At 37.0% G+C, this 20378-nt stretch overlaps 1 protein-coding gene across 38 annotated transcripts in view; it reads left to right on the forward strand.

The window, feature by feature from the left end:
• DST (dystonin) overlaps positions 1-20378 on the forward strand; it is a 295359-nt gene that overhangs the window by 231725 nt on the left and 43256 nt on the right. For all 38 annotated transcript variants that reach the window (XM_082758030.1, XM_082758004.1, XM_082757993.1 and 35 more), the window contains 13 exons: positions 897-1056; positions 1309-1635; positions 1810-1894; positions 3009-3250; positions 4255-4461; positions 8168-8287; positions 8460-8567; positions 10288-10506; positions 13485-13688; positions 16304-16535; positions 16881-17107; positions 17811-17933; positions 18566-18667. In XM_082758030.1, coding sequence (XP_082614156.1) covers positions 897-1056; positions 1309-1635; positions 1810-1894; positions 3009-3250; positions 4255-4461; positions 8168-8287; positions 8460-8567; positions 10288-10506; positions 13485-13688; positions 16304-16535; positions 16881-17107; positions 17811-17933; positions 18566-18667 — 2356 coding nt within the window. The remainder of the gene's footprint in view (positions 1-896; positions 1057-1308; positions 1636-1809; positions 1895-3008; positions 3251-4254; positions 4462-8167; positions 8288-8459; positions 8568-10287; positions 10507-13484; positions 13689-16303; positions 16536-16880; positions 17108-17810; positions 17934-18565; positions 18668-20378) is intronic.

The following is a 20378-nucleotide window of genomic DNA, read 5'->3' on the forward strand; positions in this document are numbered from 1 at the left end:
CTGTGAGCATTCTGTAGCTAACTGTGCCAGGCCTGTCAGGTCTCCCTTGCTTATAAACCTTGGGAAGCATGTGTGAACATAGCTTTTACCTGGAATAAGATCCCCTGTTGAAAGACAATATTGTGATGTTTTTCATGTAGGAAAAATCTCTCTTAAAAGCATGCTTGAGGGAGATTTCTTTCTACTACCAGTGGTGGTAGAGTAGACTATTCCTGTGATCAAGAATCTTCTCTGAAAAGTAATAATCTGGAACAGAAATGTTTTAGATACTGCTTTTTTTTTTTTTTTTTTGAGGTCAAGTCTCTGTGCTTTATTAACATTGTCTCATTAGTTTCATTGAGAGCTTTTATCCAGAACAAGAGATACAGAGTAGGGCCAAGTAGTTCTGCTCACATCACTGAACAAATGTTAAAAGGTATTTTACAACGCTGAGTAAGCATGATAATGTGTTCTGGTTCAATAAAGCCTTTGAGTAACTTTAAAACTTGTAATAGGGAGATGTAACTTAATGCTTAAAGACAGCTACAAGTTGAGAACTACCTTAATTGGGTATCGAACAATATTTTGCTGAATGGAGTGCTAGAAAAAAAGTATATGAATACAGCACTAATCCTTTTACTTATAAAACTTACCTATCAGCTATAAGAACTTCAAACAGCTTTGGAGGTAGGTTTTGTTTGGGTTTTGTTCACCTTGCTTATTTATTGGATATTGTGGATGTGTTTCTGTTTCATTTTCATATATTTCTATTTCATATTGTAGTTCCTAGAATAAGACAGAATTGTGGTTTTTGTTTGTTTGTTTCCAAAGATTCAAGATTCAAGGGTCTTTTTAAAAAAAAAAAAAAAAAAATCTAATATATCCTTCCTCACACAAAAGAATTACCTTGTTTGTAGGAACCGCCAGTTGGAAGGCATCTCAGTGGTAGCACAGCAGTTTCATGAAGCCCTGGAGCCACTGGTGGAGTGGCTGACCGCCACAGAGAAGAGGCTTGCAAATGCTGAACCCATTGGAACGCAGGCCTCCAAACTGCAACAGCAGATTGCTCAGCATAAAGTAAGATACAAACCACAGATTTGCTTGTGCCATTCTTTCTAAACTCATCTGTAAAGTACAGCACAAATGGGAGAGCTGTTGTGCTGTACCATTGTTTTACCATACTGATTTTTTTCTGTTATTTGAGTTCTATGTGTTTATGTTGGCAATATGTCATTTTTTTATTCAGTTTTTATTTAGTTCCACTTACGTTTCTTTTATGTTTTTCTCATTTTCTTTTCCATTATTCTTCATTATTCAAAAAATATATAGGCTCTAGAAGATGATGTTCTAGCTCACAATAAGAGTTTACATCAGGCCATTAGTATTGGTCAGTCTCTAAAGACTATGAGCTCCAGGGAAGATAAAGATATGGTGCAGGAAAAGCTAGATTCTTCTCAGGCCCGATACATTGAGATTCAAGAGAAGAGCAACAGCAGGTCTGAACTTCTCCAGCAAGCCTACTGCAATGCTCAGATTTTTGGGGAGGACGAAGTTGAATTGATGAACTGGCTGAATGAAGTCCATGATAAACTGAGCAAATTGTCAGTCCAAGATTGCAACGCAGAATTGATTGAGAAACAGCACTCTGAACTACTGGTATTTTGATTTCTGTTCATTTATTATTTCATTCGGTTTTGTATATGGTTTACATATCCATGTTTTATTTATTTTTCATTAATATATATTTTTTTAAATGGAAACATGCTTACTCCAAATAAAAGTAGTGTCGTTTATTATGTCCATGCTTACACAAATGGCATTTCCTCTTAGGATCTTCAGGAGGAGATTCTTCTTAGAAAACAAAATGTTGATTTGGCTATACAAAATGGCTTAGAGCTTCTCAAGCAAACAACAGGTGAGAGTTTTTAGAAAATTACAATTCACTGGGCTTTTTTTCTTGTACTTGAAAGTGCTTATGAGAAGATTGAAGTCAAACTTGTAAATATTAGTCCATACTTGCTGCTTAAAGCGGTTGCAGTTGTCTATTTTAATAAAGGTTTGAGGTCAAGGTAGGTTACGTTTTGGACCAAATGTGTGTGAGCAAAAGTCCATTTATGCTCGTAGGGAATTTGGCCCTTGAATTCCTTATTATTTTTAGTGGCAAATTATTTTAGTGAACCTGCATTCCATTCCTAATAGGAAGTTATGAGCATTACTCAGAATGGAGGGCTGTTTGGCAGTGGACACAGTCAATTCCCTGGAGCCATTCACAGATGAATGAGATATTAGACTACCTTTAACTGCAAGAGGAAAGCTTTGACCACTGGAGCTAATATTGTGGGAAAAGTTGCATTCCAGTTGTACGCAACGTCTGTTCTGTAGATCAACATCTGTCCAGATTTTCCAGTACTTTTATAGTTCTTGAACTCTGTAAGACACACATGGCCGAAGGAGGGGAATCCTTTTTCTATTCCACACTTAAACATTATGCATATTCTGTAATGAAAACTGAATATATACTAATACATTTCAGGAGGTTGCTTTTATTTTAGCCTTTTGAGTTATTCTGAACAGATGGTAAAGCGTGTACGTGTTAAAGAATGATATAAAATATTACTGTAGTTAATATTTGGTTGATTTTTTTTTTCTTAGTATTTTCAGTGACTTTTATAATCTGTTTTTTTGTTGTTGTTGTTAGATTTGCGGGGGGCTTTATAAGAAGTATCGTGATTTTCTAAAGAACATCTGCATTAAATTTTGGGTCACATGCCTTACTTTCTGAAACTTTAGTAAAGCAAAAAACCACAGAAGGTTAGATCCTGAATTGAGGTAAACTTTGTAGCTCTGTAGACTTTCAGTGAAGTAGAATAATTTACAAGAGGTGAGGATTTGCCCTGTCACCTTGTTTGGGTCATTTTATAAATTAAATTATTGAGATTGCTCTAATAGGTGTGGGTTGATGTTTGGGATTTTTTTTTTTCTTTTAAGGATTTGTGTTCACAGGAAATAACATCCTTCTGATATTTTAGGTGATGAAGTTGTAATAATTCAAGATAAACTGGAAGGCATTAAAGCGAGGTACAAAGACATTACAAAATTGAGCTCTGACGTGTCCAAGACCTTAGAGCAGGCTCTGCAGCTTGCAGGTCAACTACACTCAACCCATGAGGAGCTCTGCAAATGGCTTGATAAAGTGGAAGTGGAGTTACTGTCATACGAAACTCAAATACCAAAGGGTGAAGAATTAAGCCAAGCACAAGAAAGACAAAAAGTAGGTTTTAGAACCTGTGAATTATTTATTGCTGAATGATTCAACTAGGTTTTGTGTTAACTTCTGTTTGGCAGGAAGTTGTTTTGTGAATAACTAATTTGGCATCGGATCTCATCTGACTAAATGTAGCAGTAGTTAAGAATTGAACTCACTTTCCAGAGTCATCTGTTATAATCACTTACGAAACTGGGCTGAGGTTTATTTTTAGCACAGAAGCACAACATTTCCTTTTTGTTCGAGCAATTACCTAATCCTGGGAAAACTCCTAAATTGTCAAACAAAGTTATTTTGGTTCTTTAGTTATGACATGGATAAAATCCTAAAAAGTATAAAAAAGACAGCATTCAAATATATTACTAATTTCGTTTATCAATAAGTTTGTTTTTTTTTTTAATGTAGCACAAGTTGGATAGTTTTGAAAGAAAAAAGCTAAAAAAAATACATTAGTTTTCTTATATATATATATATTTATATAAAGAAAAAAAAAAGAATCAGCAATAGGGTTCCCTGTAAAGAAAAATGTCATTCCTGAAGGATTGTATGATGATTTGACTGGGATGTAATCCAGTCATTGCTCATTTCAGGAATCGCTTGAATTCATCATATTTTGCTTCATTTCATACTTTTGGTGGTGATTTAGTTCTTTATGGAGTTGCAGGGTGCAAAGAATGTGTGTTAGTTTTATTTTATCGGCTTGCTTCGTTAACTACTAACAACTCTAATAAATTCCAGAGAATTTCAGAGTATCACATTGACTGGAGAAATGTTTTTAGGATTATTCTATAGAAACTTTCAAGCATCACTCACTTTTCTGTCAAACAACTGACAAGTATCAAAAAGCTCATAAAACGGAGCTGAAAATAATTGTGCTAATTTATCCCTTTGGTGTGCCTGGAACACATTTCAGTTCTCAACACGGTAGTTGAGAGAATAAAAACCATGTGCAAGCTGTGTGTGTGTTCAGCTCATGTGTTGGCACATTTACTTTAAATGGCTTTTTGCAGGAGCTGAAAAAGGAAGCAAAGAACAACAAAGCCTTAGTGGACACCCTGAATGAAGTCGGCAGTGCCTTCCTGGAGCTGGTGCCATGGAGGGCCAGAGAGGGGCTCGACAAGATGATAACAGAGGACAACGAGCGATACAGATTGGTGAGCGACACGATCTCGCAGAAGGTGGATGAGATTGACGCTGCCATCCTGAGATCCCAGCAGGTACAGAAAACTGGGTTTTGGGCCATACTAAGTTGTCTCTGGCAACGTGTACCTGAACTGAAGATGTCCTTTAATAGCGTTGCCAAACATTTGTTGTGCTCGAGCAGCAAAAGGCCTGTTTGAATGGAATGTGACTCCACTGTAAAGGTATGCATGCCAGAATGTACGCTGGTGTAATCATCTGACTTCTTGTTGACACAAACCTCAGTCCTGCAGCTAATATTGCTCTAACTATCCTGTGGCTTCTTAAGTAGGAGTTTGCTTGGGTAAGAACTGAATGGCTCATAGCTTTCACAGATCAGGTTGTGTTAAGGAAAATAGAGTCCAGTTCCCCAGCAAATCTTCCTGGATGCAACACTGAGATCACTAATGTAGCCATACCTTCAAGCATCAGTTGATTGTCTTGCTCCTCTGTATTTTTGACAATTAAAAGCATCCTATTCCAAGCTGCACAGGAAAATTTAAATAACAATTGCTTTTACTCATATCCACAACACTTTTCTTCTTGGGACACAAAAACTGAGTTTTTAAATACATGAAAGTTTCTAAACACACAGATGTGTATATATGGTACACTTCGAGAACTGCCATTCTAATTTCATCACTAAATAGTCCCATATTTAAGCTCCGTATATTTAAGCATTGTGGAGACACAATTTCCCAGTGTCTGCCTACAGTTCAGGCATAAAAATATTGGTGGAGATTTGTCTTTCTCCTAACAGTTCCTGTAAATGGTTATAATGGGACAAGGAGAAAGCATGTGTGACACTTCCAAAGTTTGTTGAAAGCTGACTGAAAGAGGCTGGCAGTAACTCAGATCTCCTTATTTCTGAGGTTAAAAATAACTTCATGCTTAACCTTTTAAGGGGTATGCTATGAATATTATCTCATCTCATTAAACTAAATCCTCAAAAATGAAGGGTGTTTTTCTGGTGAGTGATAAGGTGAGATAGAAGAGTGGATGTTGGCTCTCCTTCAACCTGACGGAATTGTGTGAGTATGTTGCATCCCCTAGCACCAGTTCAGCAGATTCAAGTCCAGGCAAGAAAGGTCCAGAGCTGCTGCTCCACTAGGTGATATTGCGAGGGCATCTTGCACCCTACTGCTGCATCCCCCCAACCTCCACTTCAGCCCATCTCACACCACGCCACTATACTCCCAGGTACTATATCCCATGATGAAGTGGCTTAGTGTGTTTCCAGTGAAGGACAAGCTGCTTTCCATTTTGCTCACAGATAGATAATAAAAAATATTTTTGGAGAAGCGGATGCTTTGTGAGCTTACCCTGCGGCTACTTAAGTACCAATACTATTAAAAATTTCTGGGTGGAGGGCAAAGACACTGAGGACATGAGGGTTCAGTGGAACTGGAGCATTTTTTCTGATAGACATTACTGGGCTATGGTGACAAACACAGTAAGCAATACGAATGAGTAAGCATATTGGTTCATTCTGTAAACAGAGGCTTAAAAGCTTAATAAATTAATGCAATTTCTCCCAAGTGGATAGAATTATCTGAGAGAAATTCTGCTGCATGTTTTCATCCCTATTTCTCAATAGTGAAGGTACTGGTCAGTATCTTACCCCAGCGCAAAGGGTGCCACAAGGAAACAGATCGTATTCTGCAGTTGACTTACTTGTTTTTTGCTCTAAAGCAGCCACAAAGAATGCTTTACAAAGCATTCAGAGAGCAAACCACAATGTTACCATATTCACAAGTCAGTCTTTCTCGATTAGAAGAAGAAGTACCATCATGAACTATGGTTGGTTAAACTGGGTAGGGTTGAAATAGGTGATTTTATAGTGACTTAAGTGAAGCCATGGCTCAAAAAATAACTCTGTCAGGCATAATGGAAAAAATCTCTTTGAATTTTGGATGCAGTGAGCACCGATTTTACGCTTTTTGTTCGTTAATGTTATTTATATGTGCACGTTGCAAATTGGAAATCCTGTACCTTCATCAAATGGAGTTTAGAGTCCAGTCCTTCCTCACTTCTCTGGAATCTGGACATTTCAGTGCCACACCTTGATTTTATTATTTCCATTCGATATCCGATCAATATTACTGACATGCCCATCAATCTTTGGTTTCAGCAAATCATGCTGCAGTTAGTTCGTACCTCTAACACATTTGACGTCACGTTCATTCCTTTAGTTGGGTCATAAATAGATGGGCTTCCAAAGAGCTTGGTTGTGAAATGCAGTTTCTAAAGTCAGGGTTAAACACTGTTGGTGCATGTGCTTTGTGCTGATGTTTACAGTGCTAATTGTTTCGAGCATACCTTTCTATTGGGAAGTCACAATATTTAGGACAAAATTTTACTTTCTTTTACTTTAAATGAGAAATGACGTATGGTGAAAAAGAATGTTTGTGCTCTCTTTCATGTAACAAATGGATTAAATAAGGCTGAAAAAGATTGACTCATAAAGAAAGAAATCTCAGAACTGCTTCTTTTGTTTTTGCGTGACTCATAATTAACCACTAAGACAAGAGTGATTTAGTGGCTAAAGCGAACTGCAGCTCTGTTCCAGGAGCAACGCTGTCATGGTTCTATAGCCACAAATGCACAGACCATCAGATTTAAAAGACAAGAGGGACCGAGTGTGGTCAGAAAGAGACTTCTGAAGAAAGTGTGGTAGTCAACAACACAAGTAACGAGTTCTGACCTAAAATGTCCTAACAGACTTTCAGAATAGCTCAGAGCCACATTAATCTTCATCTAATTGCAGCAGGGATCAGTGCTTTAGAAAAAAAGTAGTTAGCTCTTAGTAGATGTGATGACTGTTTTGTGTATCTGACCATCCTGCACAGCATGGCTGAAGCTCAGAGCTGCCTCTCTTGAGTACTACAATATGTATGTGCTGAGATGCATGCCTATAAACTTGAGCATAAGATATAATACATGATTTTTATTAATTTTCTCAGTAGACTCTTACTTTTCAGCAGAATTGGATCCCCAGGTACTTCTTTTCAGGATCTCTTACTCTCCTTTTCAAATTAGTAAGAAAAAGATCCTCTAAATCCTCTAATTACCTTAGTGCTTCAAGGTAATTTTTGAAACATTAAAGTGTTGACTAACAGGATTCAGAAGTTAATCTTTTAGTGAAAGGGCTGGCTGCACCCAAATGCCCCAAAGTATTTTCAAATTTAATCCGCGGTCTAGATTTAGATGAAATCCTGTCTTCTCTGAATTCAGTGTGGTGTTTTTTTTTCATTGACTTAGTTGAATTGTGATTGTTTCACCTTAATCATTTAATATCAAGGTGGCTTTTAAGATTAAAAATGTAACATCAAACAGCTATTTCTTACTGTAATTACAACAGGAGCAGTAATAATAAATATAGAGATGGTAAAGACATGAAAGTTGAATAAAAAGAAACAATTTAGTTAAAATTATGAAATCATAACCCTTTTAATTTTCATATGTCTGTTAAGAGAGCTGTAGGCTTTGGAAAAATACACTTCCATTCTTTGTCATGCTTATGAATTAAGCTGATTTTATTACAATTCCTCAGAACCATTTTGGGCTTTGTATTTAATTTATATAAAAAAAAACTCATATGGAAAGTGAACTGCCATCTTTCTACCAATTTAAAAGTATGCTTTTTAAAAGTATGCTTTTTAATCTCCTTTAAAAATTTTGAAACAGTCATTCTAATTTCACGTATACAGAATCACCGAACTAATTCATGTCTCCCTCATTTAGTTTGATCAAGCAGCTGATGCTGAACTCGCCTGGATTGGAGAAACAGAAAAGAAACTGATGTCTCTGGGTGATATTAGGCTTGAGCAAGACCAGACCGCAGCTCAGCTACAAGTTCAAAAGGTAAAAGAAATGCATTTCCAACTGTCATGTTAATTATTGGCCAGCACGCTCTCCATCTAGAAAATGTACTAGTGTGATTTAATTTTATGTCTATCATAATGCATTTCAAAAATAGTTTTTGCTCCATGTACTCTTATTTTTTATTGCTGACCAGTTCTTACTGTGTTTCAAGGCTTTTACCATGGAGATTTTGCGACACAAGGATACTATAGATGAACTTGTTAAATCTGGGGATAAGATAATGAACACATGCACTGAAGAAGAGAAACAGACCATAAAGGTAAAGTTCCGTAAGTTTGCAGCTACAGTGGGTGTGAAGATAATATATAAGTAGGAAGATTCCTATTATGTATCTTTCAAAAAACTGATGAAAAAGCTTTAATTACATCCACTTCCAGTCTGAGGTTTGTAACACTGGAAGAAATGTTGTCGTGTATCTCTGTTCTTCCTTCAGGATGTTCAAAGAGCAAGCACTGTGTACTTACTTCATTGTCTGACACTACTTTGTAGCCCCATTTGTCTCTGGTGTGGTAAATAGCATTTTAGCCAATGAGATGATTGAGTGACTAGGTATTAGTCAGCTGGGGTGATGCGTGTGGAATCTGGCTGTTGATCTTCCTCGCTTCTCTTGGGTCTGTGAAGCTCTGGCTGGGTGTGTGCATTTCTGTGCCCTATTCAGTGGCTGGCACCTCAGTGTGAATCTTTACTTTCATTTCTGATGATTTCAGTGTGAGCCTTGTTCTTGTTTACCAAGAAGGTTCCATGCTGTTGACTAACACAGCCTCTGAAAGGCGTTCTTATGCATTTGTTCATGTGTACACACAGAGCCTGAGGTGGGGGGCTGACACGACATATAAACATATCTAGACATGTGCATACACACATGCAGATCTTTCTTACTGGTATTTTATAATGGATTTTTTTGTGCTAACTTGTGGATATGTTATGTGAATGATGTGCCTGGATACGTTATGTGAATCGGGTCCTTCCAGTGACCAGCAGTACTTCACTAATTGTGCTCTGCTGCAGCATCTCTGAATAAATTTGATTTGCTCTTAAGTGAATTTAAAATAGATGAGCTGTTCAGTCTATTAAAATGTAGTCATAAGGGAGAGCAATTTTAGGTGGGCCTCTATTGAATATATGCATTAGTCAAAAATACTGTGCATCTGTGTGTTAGGCTGTTTTGTCCTTTGGATAGCATCTCTATACATAATTTACATGCAAGACATAACAAATGAAATGATAGTTTGTTCTGCCAGAAATATTTTTTGCTTCACATTCAATGGCTTTTTTATATGTTTAGTTTTTCCAAGGCCAGTATTTACATGCATTGTTGCATGTTATATTTCATGGAAATGATAACATGGGCAGTTCTCCACAGGAAGAATGTATAGTTCGTTGATACTTTTGTTATCATATCCCCAAACAGAGTAGGTTTGTAACATTTAAACCTTGTAGTTCCATCATATTAATGGCAACACATCCTCATTAATTAACGTATGATAACCTGGAAAATAACGTGCTTTCTGTGGAAAGTTTGTAAGCTACAAGCAGGACAGTATACCCTATTCTCTTGTCAGATTTTCAAAAACAAGATTTTTGTGCGCTGTTCATGATCCTTTGATTCAGAAATGCTGTGGAAAACTTGGCTTCTGCCGAGGGCTGCTGAAGATGGGTGCTTTCTGTAAGGAACTGGGGCTACAACGTGCAGTCAAATAATCTGCAGCTTGACTGGAAATCCTGTGAATGGTGTTGTTTGTAAATATCGGACATTGTTAAATGTATTTTAATTAATTAGAAAGCACCCTGCCAAATTCAGATCTCCCACGATATTGATTCTTTCCTCTAAACACTCTGGTACTGTAGAAATACAATCAAAACTAAGATTTGGTTCGCCATGGTTTGGTGTTATAATTATCAAAGACTCTTTAGAAATCAGGGTAATAGACGTGTGGAAAGACAGACATTGCTATTTTTTTGTTAATATTATTTTACAGAAAAAACTGGAAAGCCTGTTACAGAAATACGATACAGTCTGTCAAATGAACTCTGAGAGAAACCTCCAGCTGGAACGGGCTCAGTCTCTGGTTAATCAGTTCTGGGAGACTTATGAAGAGCTTTGGCCATGGTTAACTGAAACAGAAATGATCATCTCTCAGCTTCCTGCACCAGCCCTTGAATATGAAACTTTAAAGCAACAACAAGAAGAACATCGGGTAAGGATTTTGTTGTTTAAAAAAATAAAACAAAATGTGAAAAGCTAAGTTGTATTCTGCTTAGAGAACTGTGGAATACTCTAGTGAGTACTTAAAACCCAGATAGTTATACTTCTATTGAAAAAAGTTATTTAAACTAATAATAGTGAATGTCTCTACTGTTTCCCAAACTCTGCACACAAACAAGATTATCTGGGGAAGGCAGCAAACAATGTAAAACTATAGAAGAGGGCTAAAGGGGAAAAAATGCCATTATAGTGACAGATCTGAGCATACAAAAGCTGATAGCTTAGAAGTGTATTTAAAAGTAAGCAGTATTGGAACAAACCGAACCCGTAAACAGAACAGAAATCGGATGATGAAGTAAGAACCAAAAAAAGGTAAGAGGAGACTGTAGAAAGAGCTAGAGTACCTGCTGTCAGCCTCCTGAAACTGAAATGTTCTGTGTGTACAGCCTGTATATAAGTAAGCATGTATACGACCTCATGTATGTATTATAAAAAATGGCATTTCTTTTGTTGATATCTTGGGAACTGAAGACTGATAATTCTAGGCCCAAGATTTCAGTGCTTTGGCTCCAGCCAACCCCATAACCATTTCTCACATAAAGTATACTTGTTATGTAATAATTTAAAAAATAATAATTGTTTAACATAACATTGCAAAACAGAGGGAATGTTGTTGTAGGCTGGCCTCCATATGGGCTTTCTTACAGAGAGAAATAATCAGCTGGGATAAAAATCTGTATGCTTCATAGATGGCTACTAGTATTATGTGGCATCAGATTTATCCCACCAGTGTTAAAAGCCTGCACATGCAAAGCCCATATTCCTACTGGAGGTACCTGGCTCTCCTTACAGAGCACAGAGTGACTACTTGTGGGCTTTTTTAATTTTAGCTGTTTCAATTAAGTGACTCAAGGTAGATAGGGTGAAGCCTGGCTTCAAATTCCTGTTTACTCTGAGACCAGTGAATGAAGATGTGCCACTTTGATACATTGGTAAACATGGGCTTCACTCGTTTGTGTCCACAAAGAACAAACATTCTCTGCAAAGACTAGGTATGTAATAGGAGCTTGTCAAACTATCTTGATTAGTCACCATGAACCAAATCACACTGCTTTACTTATAGGTTTGGTCCCCATCTACTTTAATCATTCTGCTTGCTTGAGAGGCCCTTCATCTGGGCTTGTATTTTTGCATTTTCCCTGGGCTATGCCATTAGCAGAGATTTGTTTAAGCAGAAGATTAATGTCTGGCAATTTTAACACGTAATCTGATCTGAAATGCTTATTTACTGAAATTGTTTACCCAATCATAGATCATGGCAAAGACCAGATCATTTGTAGTAATACTGAAAAGAAAAAAAAAAATGGTTCTGAATGCAAATATTTTTCTATATTCTCTTATATATATTCACTTATATTATCATGCAGTTAATCGGTTTGAATTTAGCTTTTGGCAGAGGGAGAGTACCAGCATCATAAGGTTTGCACCTAGAAATGGGGACTCTGGGGATCTATTTGTGCACAAAAATAAAATACATAAGATGATTTTCTAAAAACTTTCCAACTATTCTTAGTTCAGCTTTTTCCTTTTCTGTGCTAAGCAGTACTGTTTTTCTTGGTGCAAGGCATACAAGTAGAATTCCATTCTCAGTAAGTATCTGGGGTCAGATTTTTTTTTTTTTTTTGTATTTTCATTGCTATTTCTTCATCAGCAGACAGTGGTTTGTCATGGTCAATGTCTGTTCAATCTTCCCAACCTCTCCTCTTCTAGGGAGGAGCAAGGAGGCAAGCCAGTAACAGGATTCCTTTTTAAGGGAAGGACCTCAGTTGAAGAGAAGAGGATTTATTTACACTGAGACTGATACAAGCCCTTTTCTGTGTCTTCATTAATTTAAACAAACCCTAAGCTAGGAGGAGCAGAGCATGTGCCTGCTCCAGCCTTTCATGTTCCTGCACAGTGGCTCTAGGCTAGAAATGCGTGGATCTCACAGCACTGAGAGGGACGGTGCCTCAAAAGACAGAGGGATTTTTCTGAAAAGGAAAGGATGAACTAAGCAAATAAATAAAACCAGAGGGAAGGGTTGGGCTAACCCAGATCTTTCCCTTTTGTCACATCTGTGGGTGCAAGTAAACAAAACCGAAATACATAGTCAAGTCAGAAGACAGAATAAGTCAGAAGACAGGCCTTGTGATCTTCCAGGTCCACCAGTCTCTACCCAGTTTTCTGCAGTTTTGACTTATTTTGGGGGTGGTAGATGAGATCAAATGTAATGTACGTATTAATTACCTATTAAACTTTGTGTCCTCTAAGTAACAGCACTGTTGGGTAGATGGAGTGGTCTGGTGGCCAGAGGGGAGACTGCTAATCCTGGTTGACTGTTCTCTGCTGATCTGTCTTCATTGTCCTCTGTCCTTTTCACTGGTTTCTTTGACCCCCTCTTTGTGCTAGTTTCCTGTCCTTAAGTCGAGGACAATTTGCATGAATATCCTTGTAATGTCAATACCTCTTTCTCTGACGCTCTTCAATGGAAGGCTTCGTGATAAGTAGCAAATACCAACATGAAAATGTATAAACATAGTGGTGTTATGCAAATGTTTGGAATATGGTTGCCATTTCTGTCATTACAGCTCCTAAAAAACGACGAGGAGTGTCTGTTGCCAGCATCATGTGCATAGCTGGCACCTTGCATCCTACACCTAATGATAGCCCTACAGGAGGAGGGATATGCCCTGCTGGGCCTTGCCAGTGTATCTGTAATTGTGATGTTTCACGGCTGGCTAGCTCGGTGTTGGAAAGGGCGCCATCCCTGGCAGAGCAGTCATTAACTTTATTTGATGTTATTTGTGCTTTACATTAAGATGACGGGTATTTGTTTGGAATTCCTTGCCAGCTGGATGTGTTAGAAGTGCGGACAGCTGTAATGTGGTGGTGTAAGCCTAAGAAACTGATAAGTTGTTTCGTTTGTTATAGCAACTGCGTGAGCTGATTGCTGAACACAAGCCTCATATAGATAAGATGAACAAAACCGGGCCTCAATTGCTGGAGCTGAGCCCAGGAGAAGGTTTCTCTATCCAAGAGAAATATGTGGCAGCTGACACCCTTTACAGTAAAATTAAGGAAGATGTCAAAAAGCGAGCTTTGGCGCTGGACGAAGCCATTTCTCAGTGTACCCAGGTATCAGTTTAAGTTTAAAGTATAATTGGATTCATTCAAATGGAAAGTTACACAGACATTATCATCTTATATGTATATATCAAGACTAAACTGCTGTTTTATCTGGATTTTTCAACTGAATGGCCTGTGAATGTTCAAATCGCTACTCATGGCACTGATTCTCTTTTTTTGAAGGGTTATGATTTTATATATTGGTCACTGTTACGATGATTCTTTTGCAGTTAAAAATGTTACAGCTTCTCAATTTCAAAGTTCGTTTTAAAAAGGAACATTTAGTCTAAAAATGTGGGATTTTCAGTTTGTTCTGTTTCTTCTTACTGGTCTGTTACTAGCTGATGCTTTGTTAGTTGATATTGATGTCACTATTAATCAGTTAGCTTACATAAAGTTATATCTGGGACTTGGCAGCTTTAGTTACAGTCCTTTCCCGCTGGAACTAGAGGGTACTTCACTTCAGTGGTAATAACATTTGCTCTTTATTGTAGACCCAACAGGAACTTAATGTAATATATGCTTGAACTGTTACAGAAAAGTGTTGTGAGCAAAGTTAGACTTCACAAAGTGTCATTGTAAGCAGAAAATTCAGATCAAGTCCCTGACAGCTGTGTATCTTAGGTTCATCACTCTGTGGAATGAACCTTGATAGAGTAATGTTAGGTATCAGATCCTAGAGACTACTAGATATTGGATTGTCATTATATCCTAACTGAAATGCTTTTATTTGACAACAAATTCAGATAAAAACAACAACCTCATTAAACTGTGTACATGAACACAAAAACCTGAATAAAAATACTGTGTTCTGTACTGCTGTTTTTATGATAAGTTCCCCTTTTATCTTGTTGGCTGGAAATTAAGTGCTCTTTTTCTGCTTAGGTCTAAAATACTAAATCAAGAAATAGACCTTAAAGTTCTCATCAAGTCTGCATTCCAAATAATTGTCTTCATAGGTCATGGTACTTTACACTGTATTCCTAACCACTATAGGTAAAATCTAAGAAGATAAGGGAAAACGGTGACATCAGCTGTCATCCTATTTTCAACCTGGTTGCAGACATTATTATGTTGTGCTTTCAGTCATTCTGAACAGCCTCCTGATTCACACCTCTGAAAGAAGCCTGATTTTTTAGATTCAGTGTTTTTCGTTATCATATATGCTCAGGCCTCCCCCCATTTGCAGCTGCACATTTGAAAACTAAGGTGTTTATTTAGTATTTGATTTCTTGCTTTGTATGTGACAGACGTTAACATGAAGAGCTAAAGTACAGAGAAGTGCAGAAGGCCAGGTACAGAAAGCAAGAATAAAAATGCATTCTTTGGTAACAGCTAAAATATAATCAGATGTTGAAAAAAACACTTAATTACTTACAAAATGACCTTAAAGTATTTTGTGTACATACATGTAAATGTATCCACAGATGAGAAAGCAAAACATTGGAATGTCCAGAATGTAATTTTATATAATCTCTTTTTTATTAAGTATGTATCACCATACTCCGTAGCATGGTGGGTATGTCAGTGTTTGTCTAGACAGTACTGGAAGAATAATTAGTTAAATCTTCAGGTTTCAAATTATGTTAAATTGCCTTATGTATCAAAGGCAGCATGTGACCTATGGAGCCAGAATGAGAGGTTATAATGACTTCCCTTTCTTCCTTTTAAGTTCTAAAACACCTTGCCTCAGTCATTGAAGAGTAAAGTGAGGCCCATTGAGCGCAATGCCAATTTAAAAATGCAATATACATGCCCTAGAATTAGACCTGGATATTGCCAGTTTAATTTCAGGTTGAGTCACTTCTGTAAGGTTTTGTTGCCACAATCAGTTTTACAGAAATCTTGGAGGAATCTGCTTACCTTTATGTGTTACTGCATTTTGAGAGCTTGTGTGACATTCACACTTCTGCCGAAAACAGGTAGCATTAGTCTGAGTCTGTAACATTATTAGAACTTAACTTTGGACCTGTACGGATGAACCATGCTAATTAACTAAGATGTAGCTGAGTTTCTGGGCACCTGGGCTCTGAGTCAAATCTGGGTGAAGGCAATAAATGCTGTTGTGTGCTTTTAGTTGCAGAAAGAAATGCACATTTGCTTCGCTAATGAGCACCACCTGGGCACCAGGCAAATGTCTTATTGAATGACCTCAAATACCAAATTTTAATCAGTGGTTATATGAGATATGTTGGTCCTGATATGAAAATACGTGTATTTAATACTAAGGTGAATATATTTCTGAACTGATGAGATCAGAAAGCCATGACTCTCCAAAATAAGATAGAAAGTAATGCACAAACTCTGCGGGACTGCATGCAGGTAGATTCTGCCATATGTGAAGTATTTTCAGATGGAGTGTCTCAGAACTAAACCCAGACTTCATACTAGAATTCAGAATCTCTTAAATCTGAGAGGAAGTACCATTTTGCAAGGTCATGTTTTTAATTTAGATATTAAAAGAGGGAGAGAACCACCGGGGGGTATTCAGAGTTGCATGTATATAACTAGAGATATTAAATATGTCAACTTTGAAGTATCTTATTCCAAGAGAATTTTCTGATGCAGTTTTTCAAATGTTTTTCTCTTCTACCCTTTCTTTCTGTTCTTCACCACCCTCTCAGTTTCATGACAAGATAGATCCAACTCTTGAGAGTCTGAAACGCATAGTTGAACGTCTGAGGCAGCCGCCTTCAATCTCAGCAGAGGTTGAGAAGATTAAAGAGCAAATCAGTGAAAATAAGAATGTGTCAATGGATCTGGAAAAACTTCAGCCGGTCTATGAGACGCTTAAGCAGCGAGGGGAGGAAATGATTGCTCGCTCAGAAGGAGCAGACAAGGATATATCTGCAAAAGGTAGTAGACTGAGGGAAGGTTCATGTAGTGAAAATGCAGCAAGCTGCATCACATAAAGCTCTTCAGTTCTGATGATCACTAATCTGGGGATTGTGTTCTTCTGAAGAAGCTGTGAAAGATATAAAAAAGCAAGGCATTGTTTTAATAATTGTGGCTCTGACCTTTGTTTTAATTTTAAATGCCTTGTTGGTTGTTTCCACTTAACATCTTTAAAAGTCCTGTAAAGAAACAGTTTTAAAGTCTAAATTTTAAAATGTTCACATATGTTTCTGCTGTAGAACTGTAGAGATATTTATGGCCAAGAATTGTTTGCCAAGGTAGTAATTTAGTTCCTTTGTTGTTTAGCTGTTCAAGATAAACTAGACCAAATGGTCCTCATTTGGCAAGACATCCAGACCTTGACTGAGGAAAGGGAGGCCAAATTGTTGGACGTAATGGAACTAGCTGAAAAGTTTTGGTGTGATCATATGGCTCTTGTAGCTACTATTAAAGATACTCAGGACTTCATTCGAGAACTGGAGGGACCTGGAGTTGACCCATCTGTAGTCAAGCAACAGCAAGAAGCTGCTGAGGTCAGTACAAAGTATTCTGTTGATTTAAAATGTTCTATTCACAGTATGCAGGGGAAAGATGGAATTACCACGAAATACCACGGAAGGTTTTTTTTAGAGACAAAGAGGGGTAATTACATAGAAATTTACTATAATGATATCTCAAGAGTCTGTGGCAAATAATACGTATCAGTGCTTAATTGCAATGAGCATACAACTTGTGCTTGTCATTATATTTACATATCTGTGTATAAGCATGTATAATACGCATGTCACTGAGACTTTTAAAAGTTACACATACTTCAGATTCCGAGTAATACCTAACATCTAAATGAAAGGGATACAGACGTGTGTATTATGCTGCAAGTCTGTAATTATTTATGCTGATAGCTAAAAATTTGAAAGTTGAATGATAACCTCCGAAAAAGAAAACATTCTGATTAAAGAAATCTAATTTAACACTTCCTGTTTATTTCTTCCATCTCATACAAAATGACATCATTATCCATTGTTGTAATTTAGACTGATGTCAGTTGATTTCACTCTGACACTGCAAAGGTCAGTGGATGGTTAAGGATGCTTAAAATACAAGCATCCAATTGTAAGTCCGGGCAACTTTAAAGAAACAAAAGTCACATCCTGGTGTGTCTACCTTAAAAGCAAGCTCTACATAGATTATTAAATATAGTATTAGCAGTGTTGGATTATTTTTTTTCCTTTGTAGGCTGTTAAAGAGGAAATTGACGGATTGCAAGAAGAACTAGAAACAGTTGTGAGCCTTGGTTCTGAACTTAGAGCTGCTTGTGGGGAGCCTGACAAACCTATTGTCAACAAGAGTATAGATGAGGTATGGGAAATGCAGATGCTTAAATCTGTTGCGTTAGATGCTTGTTCAGCTGAAAGTAGTATTCCTTGTCTCCCAACAAATTCTGAAAATAAATTCCTTTTATTGTTTCATTGATCTTTTTTTTTTGTAGAAGACTTTTTTTTTGGTAAAAATACTGATTAATACAATAGATGACTATTTCTTGCAAAAGTAATGCTAGAATAAGTTTCATGTGTATTTCCTTTATGCCAAGTAAGACATCTTAACTGAGGCAATTCTATTCACATGACTACAAAGGACTTTTGATTTCTCTCACGTTAAGTAATGTAAGTTTCTTTTAAGCTACCTTCATTGTAATGATGCAACTCCAAATGACTTCTTAATATTTCCCATATTCACTATAATCCCTATATCAATAAAAATATAGTCAGTATTGAATTACAAAGCTTCTGTAATACAGAACCTGTAGTGTATTCTGAAGGAAACTAGCTATGCAGTGATAGGTAGAACAAGAGTTTTAATATGGAATGAATATGAAATGTTTATGGTTAATTTATTGGTGCTACTGGGCAGTGACTTTTTATTTAGTGAATGCAAATTACATGGCAGTAAAATTATTTTTGTTCATTGGAGCAAATTGCACTTATTTGCAGTTGAATTCTGCCTGGGATGCCTTAAACAAAACATGGAAAGAACGGGTGGACAAACTTGCTGAAGCCATGCAGGCAGCTGTTCAATACCAAGATGGACTGCAGGTAGGTTGGTGTGATTAACCCAATCTTGAGTTAATAGGATTTAATGTGGTTGTATTAAAAATGCAATGGGATTTTGTAGGTTATATGTAATGTATCGCTCTGATTATAGTGACTATTTTCTTCAGCAGGCAGGTATCTTTTTTTTTGTTTTAATTAGACATGAAATGTATTGATTTTTTTGCATTGTTCATGTTTGCACGATATTTAGATTCCAAAATAAAATCTCCTTGTTTATTGACGAGACCAGAGTTTTGCTGATACCACACAAATTCATAGCAATCCTGCTCATATTTTCTTGTGATAGGCCATTCACATGATAGGCAAGCTGTGACACATTTACATGATCTGAAAGGAATAGAATATAGGTCTATAAACTCACTGTGGCTATTCTTCTTGAATAGAGGACAGTTAAAAAAACTTCAATTAAATTTAATCTTTACTGTTAGTCAATTAAATACATAAGTTTGAATATAGGAAGAAAAAATAAGTTGCTGGACTATTATAGTAATTCATAGTATAATGTATCTAATCACAATTCTTCAGAAGACATTCACTTTTTAAATCTGTAGGTAAAGACATCTTTTGTCTGTATGTGTTGTATATTTGGTTGCAGGTTTCTTCGTAGGTTTTGGCTTAGCGACATCTCTCATCTTTTGTCAGTGGATGGCTAGAAGATTGAAACATTTTAAAAGATTCCAAACATAACTGGATTTTGCAAAACTATTTTTTCTCAATGGAATTAACATCTGTCTTGGTTCATTGAATCCTTGAAATATAAAATTACAGTTTCACATGACACTGAGCAAGTTGTTTGTGTGTTCAGTGCAGATCTGGCAGCAGAACACTCCTTAATAATAATGCAATGTGCCTGTTTTCCAGTGCACCTCATTATGTATTTTTCTCCCAGTGCTCTTACATTCATGCTGTGCAGAGGCTGACATGTAGGGTTATCTTAGGAACATTGCCGTTGGTTGAAGTGTTCTGTGTTTTCTGTGGCTGAACATCGTACAGGCTTGGTACTTTGTGAAAGAACTGTATTTAAATGCCTTTTGGTGCTCATTGCAGTAGACAATCTGAAAAGTGTTGTGGACAGATTGTTAGCGGTACTGCAGTTGCCTTATCTTACTGAGCTTGTTGAGTGAGGGCAGTTCTCATTTTCTCAGTCAACTGTAGGCAGCTCTGACAAGCACTGCCAAGCCTTTCTCCGTCATGAATCATGGTTAACAGGCAGGGAAAAGGGGCCTAGCAGAGGAGTTTTTTCCCTATAAAAATACCCAGATGTATATAGCTGTTGGTAATGTGCAAGTAGTTCCAATTAATGTTTGATTCTTAATGATGTTCAATAATCACAGTTGAAAATGTGATACTGTTCAGCCACAACTTGCCATCTTCGCGCCAAGAGACTATGGAACTGAGAGGTGATCTTGTACTTACTTCTCAGAGTGTGCATAAAAATTGCTGATCTTGCTCAAGGAGTAAAGTGCTACTTAGCATGAGTACTGGTGGACAATTGCTGCTCACAGAAGCTCAGTTTGGCAGTACATACATTCTTGTAACCACTACCTGGAGTACTGTTTGATCCCTTGCCTTGTCAATATTGGAGGTTTCATTGAAGAAAACTATTTTATTTCAAAGAGCATAGCAATATTGTTCTGAAGTAAAACAAATTCTGGTATTTTACTAACTACAGCTTTTAACCATGATACTATTT

The sequence above is a fragment of the Aythya marila genome (genome assembly GCF_965140915.1).
Source record: "Aythya marila genome assembly, chromosome: 3".
Classification (NCBI taxonomy): Eukaryota; Metazoa; Chordata; class Aves; order Anseriformes; family Anatidae; genus Aythya; species Aythya marila.